The following is a 12815-nucleotide window of genomic DNA, read 5'->3' as shown; positions in this document are numbered from 1 at the left end:
GGTGGTACTTGTTTACTTATTATAGGTTGAAAGATTTATTGATTGATTAATTGTAGTAGTCCATAGATCATTGAAAATAATACTGTACATTTCAGCCATAATTGGCCACCTTTATATTTTTATACTCTCTCTCCATTGTGTCAAAAGTTGCATTTTACATGTTGTATTTATCTGTGATTATTAAAACGAGAGAACAAATATAAGTGGTATCTGTGGATGGCTATAGGACATTGTACGGCGAGTCTGATGGCTCAGTAATCGCGTTTGGTTGAACGGAGCAGTCATGTCGGAGCAGGAGTCTCTGAAGAGCTCCAGCGCGAGGAACCGCGGAGGAGTACAGCGAGTGGAGGGCAAACTGAGAGCCAGTGTGGAGAGAGGGGACTATTATGAGGCCCATCAAATGTACCGGACATTATTCTTCAGGTGAGCCTTATCGTTTATTACAGGAGTAATAATGACTAGCCCGGGCCCTATGGCTTCCAGATCTTTCTTGTTGTCAACCGAGCCCGTTCCACGGTTGTGCTGATTGGCCAACTCCTCATCCTGACCCGCCCCTTGGGTCACATCTAATTTCTGATTGGATATTCCCGATGTCATTCTAGTCAAAATATCAGCGTGAGCCTTGTAGCTACATGCTAATCTGAAGAACAAGGTTGATTGGAAATTGCACCATCTGAATAATCGGTCAGTTACACTATAATATAATAACACTTAATCAAAAATAATGTATAAAACGACAGTGAGATTAACCGGGACATTTCTTAGAATTTAAGCATTTTTAACAATAGAGCTTGTAATTGCGAAATTTCTAATTTTAAATTTAAAGTCCCTCTCTAATCCTCCAATAAATTCAGCCCAATGTGATAAAGACAGAAAAAGAAAAGAAAAAAAATTATTACAACCATACCTTCCATTCATTCTTCCTTTTGTTGACATGCTGTCTAGTGAGCTGCCTACCTAGGCAGCATTTTGGCCATCATAGGCTCTCTAGGCAACGTTTTCAGAAACTTTAAATCTATTAAGCTGCCAGCCAAGATGATATTTCTAGGCATTGCTTTGTATTTGATGGCCAAACATCTTTTAATCACTATCTTGAGACAAACAACACCAGTTTCAAATATTACATCAGATTACAGATAATAAAGTAAAAATGTCAGGATGATGCAACTGTACTGACATAAGCCTAAAATATCATAACAGTTTTAGTAGTCCAAGATAATAACTTATTACTGTTTCTGAGTAACAGAATAACAGCGTATTAATATTTGATAAGTCACAAGGTGCAGTCTACAAGAAGGAACATACAGAGAAAAAAAAAAACACAGGAAATGAAATCAAAGAAAGGATCCCTGCAGACCTTCATGACTGTGTGTCAGATTCAGAAAGTATAACTTTGCCTTTTATGGCAAAGTTAGCTCAGGTTGTAAAATGTCATGTGATGGAAATCCCTGAAAATTCATGGTATTTAAAAAAATATATTGAAAAATAAATGTAGACATTTTAAACATGAAAATGTAATACTCGCATGTTTTCAAGATATACAGAATATATTATTGCATTTTACTGTCTAGTATTGTTTACTAGTATTTGTCCCATGACCACTGTGTGATCTCTATCTTGGCCACAGAAACGTTGTGTTAATAACATGTTTTGGGTGCAGGTACATGTCACAGTCGAAGCATGCAGAGGCCAGAGAGTTGATGTATAATGGAGCGTTGCTTTTCTTTAGTTATAATCAGGTACGTGTTCCTCTGTTATCAGTTTTAGGTCAGTCAGAGAGTGTTATTTATCATGCAGTTAAATTCTGAACAGTTTAGTGGTTACTGAGAAGGTTCACTATTAGCTGACTTTTTTCCTCTGTAAGATCTCTGCACTAATGTTTGTTTTCTAACCAGCAAAATAGTGCTGCAGATCTGTCCATGCTGGTACTAGAGTCCCTGGAGAAATCCGGGGCCAAAGTAGATGATGAGACACTAGGTGAGTTTATTGAACATTATATTATTGAGGCTATTGTGCTGGTGATTGTTATTAATTTTGCAAACAGTTAGAGGTGTGGTTATATTTAACTCAGTCTGTAGTTTGAGCAGAATTTTCCGAACATTCAGAAGGTTTATTAATTTTTAAGCATGCCATTTGACAAGGCGTAGGTGCAAAACTAAATGTATGAATTAAAGAAATTAAGAAATTAAATGTATGAAGAAATTAAATGCACATGAAAATCTGCATAAAAATGACAATATTGGTTAACGTCATATTGTTGACAAACTAATATAGAATGTAATAAATATTCAATTTTTCACAATCCTACACAGAAGCATAGTTCAAATCTCCTTTTTTTTTTCATCTTTAATTGTGCAGTTACATTCTCTGTGTTTGTTCTAGAGCATTTAGCTAAACTCTTCAGCCTGATGGACCCAAATTCACCAGAGCGAGTGGCGTTTGTCTCTAGAGCGATCAAGTGGTCATCAGGAGGGTCGGGGAAGTTGGGCCACCCTAAACTACACCAGCTGCTGGCACTCACATTGTGGAAAGGTAAAACACGCGTGACAATAAATGATCAGCTAAAGGAACAATCAGCTGCTTTGAGAATGGGCAACCCACATTATTTTTGTTTGTTTGCATTTAGAGCAAAACTACAGTGAATCACGCTATCATTTTCTGCACTCATCTGATGGAGAGGGCTGTGCACAGATGTTGGTGGAGTATTCATCAGCACGAGGGTTTCACGGAGAGGTGGACATGTTTGTAGCGCAGGCCGTCTTACAGTGAGTTCTGGAGTTTGAAAATTCTATTATCATTTATTCACCACAATGCAGTTCCATACCGGTTTAACTATTTTTTCTGCAAAATACATAAGCAGAAATCTAAGAAAAGAATGTGTTGGGCACTCTGCTATACACCCATGCACTATATTTCAATCTTGCTTTCTGTTGTTCACTTATGTTCAGATTTGACATCTAATGTTTTGGGTTTAATGTTGTGACATTAGTGCAGTCTTTATTAAGGTCAAACCTGATGTGACCTGTCTAACACCATTATGTTTGAGCGCTACAGCATGTCTTTGCATGATTACATGCATAAACTTTATTCCCAGAGATGAGGGAACGAGATATTGCATCAGTAGCTGAGGCTATGCAAAACACCTTTCTCCAAAAATACTGATGCCTTGTTGAATAGAAAAACACGTAAAACACATTTGCCAATAGTGTTTGAGTGCACATAAATGATGGTGGGCTCTCTGCCTGTTAGGGCTGCACGGTTATGGCAAAAATCATAATCACGATTATTTTGGTCAATATTGTAATCACGATTATTTAGCACGATTATGAGGGGGCCATATGACCAAAACTTTATATGCGTGATTTATTTAAAGAAAGTGATACGTATCAAATATGTCTTTTCTGTAAATAAGGTTGCTATGACATCTAGAGAAAAGCAAAATACAAAAAAAACGAACAAAAAAGTCCTCAAAAATATTGAAAATAATTAAACTGTCGGTAATAAAAAAAGCAAAGGACAAATACAATAGAATAAAAAGATACAAATGAAACAAATTGTGTTTTAATATTTTTTATGCAAGTCTCAAGCAGTTTACAGCCTACTACAGAAATGAATAATTAAACGTAAAATAAAACAGCATAGTCTTCACTGTAAGAATTAAACTTTTTTTGTTTCTTAAAGCTACAAAAATCCTTCACTCAAGAGCAGTGTGTGACTTTGAATTTGTCTTTTGTTGTTTGATTAATAAGCACACATTCGCAGCAGGAAAATATCCCGCTGTCACTTTAAGAGCCGCACGGATCCAAATGACCGTTACATGCGTATTTTCATTCTCAACTCTTTACGTTCATTTATTACATGACCAACGAAGGAATACATGAATAATCACGCAGCATTTTGTGTGCATTTGTCAGTTTAGGCGCGCACCTTGTGCTAAAAGATGACTTTACATGTCCGTGTTCTGTTCTGTCTCTGAGCGCGTATCTCATCCTGAGGAGCGGCACAAGTTCTCTTTCACGCTTTTAAAAACACAAATAAATATACTGCACGTCCCATTAAATCCACCCATAATAAAAAAAAAATATAAATAAAAATAAAAAAAAAAACTAAAAAAAAAAAATCATAAAAAATAAAAATAAAAAACAAAAAATCAAAAATATATATAAAATAAATAAAAAAAAAAATAAAATAATTATAAAAAAAAAAATAAAAAAATAAAAAATACAAAAAAAATAAAAAAAAATAAAAAAAAAATAAAAAAAAATAAAAAAAAAAATAAAATAAAAATAACAAAAAATACAAAAAATAAATAAATAAAAAAATTAATATAAAAAAAAAAATAAAAAAAAAACATTATAAAAAAATAAAAATAAAAAATAAAAAAAAAAAACTAAAAAAAAAAAAAAAATAAAAAATATAAACAAAAAAAAATAATAAAAAAATAAAAATAAATAAAAAAAAAAAATAATAAAAAACAAATAAAAAAAATAAAAAAAAAAAATAATAATACATAACAAATACATAATAATAAAATTCAATAAAATAATAATTAACTAAATATAATAATAAATAAATTAACTAATATAACAATAAAAATAATAAAAAAAAAAAAAAATAAAAACAAATTTAAAAAAAAAAAATACAATAGCACGCCCCATTTTGCAAATGTCATTTTACATGATTTTACTGATTTGCACGGGAAATTGGGCTTTTATGGAGGAACAAAGGCGCAGCGCTGCAAAAGGGGGCAGAATGGGGCGCAATAATTGTTTTATCTCGACTATTGTATTTTCATAATCGTTGGAGGCCAAAGTCAAAATCAAAACCATTTTTGCATTTAATTGCACAGCGCTACTGCCTGTATAAAGCGGTGTCCATCACAGATTTCTCAGAATCTTTTGACTGAAGGCCAAGAGACATAGGACATCTTAGGAGTTTGTACGCAATGTCTCATTCCTTCATCTTAGGAAAAATGAGGTTATGCACCTGAGATGTTCCCTTTCAATCACTTGACGTTACATCAGTAACAGACTCTGGGGAACAGTGTCTAATCACTTTGTATAGTACAGAACTGGCCTGGCTCAAGAGTGGAGCTGTGTGAGAACACCAAGTATAGGACCGTTTCTCAATATGCGTTCTTAAGGCTGATTTATACTCGACGCGTCCGCAGGTTCACTTGGGTGCATGTGACAAATATGATATCATCGCGGTATTGCCGGAAGTTCGCTTTGAGTGTACGCGAACTCATTTCGCGTGGCGGTGTGCACAACATTTAGGGCGATTCTAGCCGAACATGCGTTTGTGTGAAACAGAAGCAGTTTAATGTGAAGTTTAAACTCCATCAGGTGCTTTTTGACCCTTTGATGGAAAACAATGCATAGGTTTTTTTTTTTGCATAGTTTGTCCAAAGCTTTTTATTTGAAGTACGTTTTATTTTTATTGTATAAAAATATAATTAGAATTAATTTAGATACTAATTATACACTATTTGCTTAAAGTTGTCTTGTGTTTGATGCAAAATAAAGCCAATAGTTTAAGATTGTTTTAAGTTTGTACATAAAGAATTATTCATTTGCGCAGTCAGCAGAGGTTCGCGAAGCGGAGTCAGGCAAAAGTATAAATACCGCTTTAAGCGGTCTTGTGTTCTCGTACGACCTCATCATCAACCGCCATAGTTCGATTCCAATACTCAAGAACACAACTACAGAGGACGAGTGCCCGGATGTGTTCTTGATATGGAGGATGCATCGAATAAAGACTTGAGAGAATCGAACCGTTCGAAATCCCAGAAGATGCTGCAGACAGACGACGTACAGAAGCCTGTAAGCTTCGTTCAAGCTTTTTTTTTTTTGCTTAAGATTCCCGCTGCAAGCTTGTAAATGTGACGGCTTGTGAAAATAAACATTTGTTTTGCATAATTTTAATAAAGCGATAAAGACCTGGGGGAGCCTGCAGTATTTTCTTGGCATTTTAAAAATGAATCTTAACACTGACAAAGAATAGATAATACTAAATGGGCTATATATACTCATTTTTGATACATACTTTGACATGTTTACATGCTTACATGCTATACATGTTTTGATAGGTTTTGACATTGTATATATGACACATTGTATATTGGCCGCTACTGTGCTCGGACGGTCAGTTGAGCAACAAGATCACAGCACATCTCAGTTCTCACAAAGCTGCGTTCTATGTCCATGTGTCCTTCCAAGTTTGTTCTTTCAAGGTAGCCTGGCAAGACCGGTCTCCACGAGAACGCAAGTCCATTCTTTGTGTTCTTGGAATTGAGAAACAGCCTAGGTCGGAAGTTACCAGATCGGTGGGCGAGGCCAAAACAGAGGGTCGTTTTTGACCTCATTAACTGATTTGCTCAAGTCACAGTGATGATTGTGTTTAGGTGTGGGGTCAGGTTATTGGCATCATTTTAATTGTTTAATTTAGAATCACCCATGAGTTTGAAAACTTTTGTTCTGCAGAGACCTCAAGTCATTTTACCATGGTAACCCATCACATAATGTTATATCACATGCAGTACAATCAGAGTAATGGTGAATGCCACAAGCAGATATATAAAAAATCCTAATAAAATGCAAATGCTGTTCATCAAGTGCACAGAATAAACTCAGCACAACATAAAAGACAGCACTGTCATAACCCACTCACACAGACAGCAGCAATGATGCGAGCAAAGATACATGTAGGTATTAAAACCAAGCCAAAGTCACCATGCAAATGTACCACCAAACATTTGCCCATAACCAGGAAGAAGGCATTTCTCTGGTAGAATAGGTTCATACTCCAATCGGGCAGTGCCAGCTCTGAGAGTCATAAACCAATGAAATGGCTTCCATGACCCGGTGTGATAACTTCTGTTTCGATACAGGAAACCTATAGTGTGACCCTGAAAAGCTGCTTAAAAAGCCTTAACTGGCGAGAGAACTGAAAATAGATATACAGTGCCCTAACAAGGCACAAGATGTGTGAAGAATGTTCATCTCACAAGCTAGCCCCTTGGGGAGAAAACTAAGGCCGATAGCCTTATTACCTAAGCTCTGAATGGTGTCGAGAGCACTTTCAGCACACTTTAGGTCCATCAGTTTTCTAGGTATAAATTGACTCTGATACACCAAACAGGCAGAGTTCACCTAAAGCACCTACATATTAACTACTTGCTTTATCGAATCGAGAGCCAAGTAGTAGCTGGCGCTGTCTTGAAAAGAAGTGCTTTCAGTTCAATTGATGTGCCATGCTTTCTTTACATCTCATTGAGTGCTCCACTATAATAAGGGCTTGCATAGTCAGGGACTTCAACTCTGTGCCTAAAAAGGAAATGTGCTGGCTGGGTTCCAACTCATTTTTCGGCATACTGATGTTGAACCCCAAAGACTGCATTCAGTTGCGCAGCAGGGTCTTGTGCTCACATAGAACTTCACTGGGACATTAACAGACAGTCATTGAGAGAATTCAAAACACAAACTCAAAAGGGAGAGAGCAGCATTTACACACTTTGTGAAAGTGTGTGGGGCTAGTGAATTCAATACTATTCAATGTACTGTACCTTCATAAAGCACAGCATCCTGAGACTCATGTCTTTACAGTGAGGACAGTCTGTGTCCCTGAGGTCTAGCACTGGCAGAACACACAGCTCTCATGCCCATCGGACACCTTGATGGTACCCTTGCACAAAGGGTCAGTTTGAAGAAATGTGCCTTTGGGAGCAATTCACTTTTGTAGACAGGAAATAATGCTCTAGTCTTCTCGCTGGAACTTGGTAGGCAAGCAGCAGGTGTCATTTTGTGGCACCGTTGGCTGCAGAGGAGCTTCTCAGTGTTGAAATTGGATCTAATTTAGTCAGTGTGAAATAGATGTGTGAAGGTGAAATATTTTAAGGAACTGGTGTTTGACGGCGCTTTATATAGGTAGAGAGCCTGTCATCTTTAGACAACCTTTGGCCAGAGTTTTACACTGTGTTTCAAAAGTTACTGACACAGTGTTGAGTGAATCGAATGTGAAAGTAAACTACTCTAGTTCAGGTCTGTTTCTCACACAGAGCTATCTTATCTTCTTATTCAGAAGAATTGTAAAATAGTGCAGGAATCATATGAACTGTTTTATGATGTATGAACTACTCCTTTAAGGTGTCGTAAAAGTGAGTTTAAGGGCAACGATTTAAACTTGATGCAAATATTTTTTTTGTCATGCTTGTCACATCTAGTTAATTTATGCTAATTGTTGATTTATTTATTTATTTATTTTTCTTAATGATTGGTATACACCTCAGCACCTTTTCTTGCCTGCAGGTTCCTTTGTCTAAAAAACAAGACAAGCGCACTGGTGGTGTTCACCACATACACACAGAAGCATCCGTCTATAGAGAAGGGTCCTCCGTTTGTGCAGCCTCTGCTGAATTTCCTGTGGTTCCTCCTGCTGGCTGTGGACGGGTGAGATACTGTCCTGTATTCACACTCTAAATCTCAGCATCAGGCCCTTTGTGTCCATTTTTATGAATGCTCTATATCAGGGGTTCTTAACTGTGGCTCTCCACTTGCTCCAGCCTTGATCTTCCTGTAAGTTTCTAGTAATCCTGAAGACCTTGATTAGATGTTCAGGTGTGTTTCATTAGGATTGGAGTGAAACCAGAGATTGTCTTATTATTGGGAGATGAGAGGGTCTGTCACATGATGGAAGGAAACAAATAACGCAACCTCTGTATGATTATGGTTTTATTTCCAGTGGGAAGTTGACAGTCTTCACAGTGTTATGCGAGCAGTATCAACCATCACTGAAGAGAGACCCTATGTACAATGAGGTGAGTTAGAGATAGTAGTGCTCTTGGACACATCACCAACAAGCTTTTTTTCTTACGTAGTACCTAGAGATACAAGGATAGGCAGAATGACTGAAACACTAGCTCTGCTCTTGACCTAATAAGCTGTCTGTATCAGTGTCTGCACAATAGATTGCAAAAGAATTTGATGCTAAGCTAATGTAATAATCTCTGTAGTAAGAATGCAGTTACATTACACAAATACACACAGAAAAATCATGTTAAAGGCTGCAGGCATCATTCAGAGAGATGCAGCTTTACTGTTATAATGTAGTGTAAGACTTTTAGATGTTGTTTATAACACACAATATGTTGTTCTCTTGGCCTCAGTATCTGGATAGAATAGGACAACTGTTTTTTGGAGTGCCACCTAAACAGTCATCATCATACGGTGGTTTGCTAGGTAAGAAACATCCCTACCACTGTGTGACTACTGATCATGAATCATGATATGAAATGCTAAAGCACTGTTAAACAGTTAAATGAATGACATGCATACTCTGCTGAATTTGTCTCAGAGCTGTAGAATGTGTTCAAACTTGATATCTGTTGAGAGCATCTGTAGTATCCTGCTGATAAGATAATTTCCACATGTGTCTCAGATTGTAAAATAAACAGAAAATCCATATTTAGTAATATGCATTTATTGGAGCCTAGCAGGCAATTTTACAGCATTTAAAACATCCAACTATTATTGTAATAAACTGTAATCATAACACTCACTGATGCACTTTTGAATATTTAATTTCAAAAACATGCCAAACCAGCATTAGTCCTTTCCTGTGAGACATCACTGGATGCAGGGGTTTGCTCCCAGTTTCATTAATCAAAAAAAGAAAATCAACTACTTTCAATTAACTGCTTAATTATACTGCTTAGCGGTGGGTGATATGATCATTTTTTAGACCCGTCAATTCACTTAGCATCACTTAACTGTGTCAGTGCTACAAGTAGTTAGGCTTGGTGCTACACCAAATTGTTATAAATTGAACAAAACCTCAAAGGTTTCATAATTCTCATTATCACCATATATTAAATTAGTAACTCAAATGAATTAACAAATAATAAAACTACTATAATTTGTCCAAACGTACAGTACAGTACACTTAGACTTATAGCAAATCTCAACTGCTTGATTCTTATATCATTGAAAAATGTAAACTACAGTATATTGTTGTGTAGTGATATATTAAGTTATACAGTATATCCTACTTTATCTGCATTCATACAGTATAGACATGTATTGAAATATGTATTATATTGCAAATCTAATAACGTTGCAAATTATTGCACAGTACTTATATATATATAATGTATGCGTTGAAAGTTTGTGAACCCTTTAGACTTTTCTGTTTCTATATTTCTGCATAAATATAACACAGAACCCAAAGAAGTGGACACAGATAATCCAGTCAAACAGGAGACAAAAATATATACTTTGTCATTAATGTATTGAGAAATACATTAGGGGTTAAATATTAGTGGCAAAAGTATGTGAATCTTTGCCTTTAGTATCAGGTGTGTGCAGCTAAATGTTTCTTGTAACTGCTGATCAGTTCTGCACAATGGCTTGTTGGAATATTAGCCCATTCCTCAGTACAGAGCCGCTTCAACTCTGTGATGTTGGGTTTCCTTCTGTGAACCTGCTTCAGGTCCTTCCACAACATTTCAGTTGGATTAAAGTCTGGACTTTGACTTGGCCATTCCAAAACATTAACTTTGTTCTTCTTAAACCATTCTTCGATAGAATGACTTGTGTGCTTGCGGTTGTTGTCTTGCTGCATGACCCACTTTCTCTTGAGACTTGAGATGTCCTTATAATTTGCGGTTGTAATTCAGAATTCACTGATGCAGCAAAACAAACCCAAACCATGATGTTATCACCACCGTGTTTCACAGATGGGATTAGCTGCTTATGCTGGAATGCAGTGTGTTCTTTTCTCCAAACATAATGCTTATCATTTAAACTACATGGTTCTATTTTGGTCTCATCTGTCCACAAAACATTTGTCCAGAAGCTCTCTGGCTTGTCCACATGATCTTTAGATTTTTTAGAGATTTTTTTGAGAGCAGTGACTCTGGATTTGTGGTGTTCAAACTCTTTAAAGATGTAACCTTTTAAAGCCTGGTGAGCAACGGCAACTCTTTTTCTGACATCCTCCGAGAGATCTCTCCTTTGTTTGTGCCATGATACTCTTCCATAAACATAATCAAACTTTGACAGATCCCTGTTCTTTAAATAAAACAGGGCAGGCAATGACACCTGATCGTCATCCCACTGATTGAAAACACAGATGGACTCTAATTTCACCTTCAAATTAACAGCTCATCCTAGAGAGTCACATACAACTGAATTTTGCCTCTCACAGTATGTAATATTAGATCATTAGATTACAAGTAGATAGCTTCGTCTCATTTGTTTGATTTATTTCTTTTTGTCTACTTTCAGGACTTGTGTGAAAATCTGATGATGTTTTGGCTCATAGTTTTGCAGAAATGTAGAAAATTCTAAAGGGTTTGCAAACTTTCAAGTAGTGCTGTATGTGTGCGTGTGAATTATTTATTATATGGAAGCTTATTTCTGCCATGGAATAAAAAAAAAATATATATATATAAAAAGGTAAATGTGACTTTTGTTCTCATAGTTATCTTTTTTTTTTTTTTTCATTGCAAGAAAAAAAGTCTGAATTGCGAGATGCAAAGTTGCATTTTAATACATAATACACAGCACATAATTTAATCTCAGGATGTTTTGAAGAGTAAAAAAAGAACTGGATTCTGATTTTCTTTCTTTGTAATAGGAAATCTATTGAATAGCCTAATGGGCTCAGGTGAGGAGGAAGAGGGTGAGGAAGCTCAGGAGGACAGCAGCCCCATTGAGCTGGACTGAAGCATCTGACCGGTGGCTCGCTGGTCTCCGACATCCTAAACCAGCCCCATACCAAACCATTCACGGACGTGAACAACGACCAATCACGCATCTCTTTTTCAATAACTAACTCCTTCCTGTTATTGTTGGACTTTGTTCTGTGTATAGTTTTTAAAGAATGAAGGTTCAACAATATCAAACGTCCCAGACTGTTGAACAAAATTCGTAAAAGAGCAGAAACAGACGCACTTCAGATGTAATTGTGACACCCTCCATTTGTAGTTCTACTGAGCTGTTGGGGTCAGGGACCCTCGTTTGTGAGAGGGACTTTCCTGTCCTGCCACTGAGGGCGGGCGCTCAACGTATTAATGAATTGCTCTTAACTTATAATCCGTTCTAATATACTTTGATAAATACTACAGTGTGATAGCTCAAATCAAAACAGGGCTTGGTTTTGTGTCTACACGGCTAGATCTTACCAGGGATATTACGGTATCCTTGACAGGACATTTCACCACTTCTGTTACATTGTATGCGTGAGGATGAAAAAAGCACAGGATCTTACACGTGCGCGAGCGGGTAGATGAATGCATGTTCGTGTTGATCGGAGTGTGAATGTGCTGTTATAAATGTATCGGTCACCAAGGGGCCGCTTCATTCTCTGCTGAGGTGTGACTGGATGTAATTAAAGAATAGATGGATGTAACATAAATAGATGGGTCCTGTTTTCTTCATTCCTGTAGCGCTTGAACTCCACATGATGTAACAATTGTTGCTACTGTTATTACAACTTTTTGGGTTGTACAGCAGTATTGGTTAATGGCAACCAATATCCAATTAGCTATATGGGCATTGTTTTGGAAAACTGTTGTAGGTAATGGAGGCTTTCTTAAATATTGCAATTAGTTAATACACCAATGCAATGGCAATAATAGCCACAGAGATGACTTTTGCAGGCCAACACAGAAGTTAGTATCTTGCTAGTTCCCTCAACAACATTGGCTTTTGGATTATTGCAGAAAGTAAGCTTATTAATGACTGCTCTACTTTTGACTCAGAGATGTCGAGGAGTGTTTCTGAACAGATGAATATATATTTCTTAAGTATTAGTGT

The 12815-nt window shown here is 36.5% G+C and overlaps 1 protein-coding gene across 1 annotated transcript; it reads left to right on the top strand.

Moving 5' to 3' along the window:
* The first annotated feature begins 240 nt into the window (after positions 1-240).
* LOC109101052 (Golgi to ER traffic protein 4 homolog) lies at positions 241-12414 on the top strand. The gene is made up of 9 exons (XM_042767340.1): positions 241-423; positions 1661-1739; positions 1896-1977; positions 2383-2532; positions 2627-2765; positions 8307-8447; positions 8740-8815; positions 9164-9236; positions 11635-12414. The coding sequence occupies exons 1-9, from the start codon at positions 284-286 to the stop codon at positions 11721-11723; spliced, it is 969 nt and encodes a 322-aa protein (XP_042623274.1). The 5' UTR covers positions 241-283; the 3' UTR covers positions 11724-12414.
* Positions 12415-12815: the final 401 nt, after the last annotated feature.

Source organism: Cyprinus carpio, chromosome A12 (assembly GCF_018340385.1).
Source record: "Cyprinus carpio isolate SPL01 chromosome A12, ASM1834038v1, whole genome shotgun sequence".
NCBI classification, from domain to species: domain Eukaryota; kingdom Metazoa; phylum Chordata; class Actinopteri; order Cypriniformes; family Cyprinidae; genus Cyprinus; species Cyprinus carpio.
The sequence above is the reverse complement of the archived record's forward strand: the minus strand, read 5'-3'. Positions and strand labels throughout refer to the sequence as shown.

Bases quoted from the DNA above. Each gene is read 5' to 3' on its own strand.
- LOC109101052 (XM_042767340.1), top strand. From the start codon at position 284: ATGTCGGAGCAGGAGTCTCTGAAGAGCTCCAGCGCGAGGAACCGCGGA. The intron at 8,448-8,739 runs GTGAGATACTGT...TTTTATTTCCAG, and splicing joins CTCCTGCTGGCTGTGGACGG to TGGGAAGTTGACAGTCTTCA. The intron at 9,237-11,634 runs GTAAGAAACATC...TCTTTGTAATAG, and splicing joins ATCATACGGTGGTTTGCTAG to GAAATCTATTGAATAGCCTA.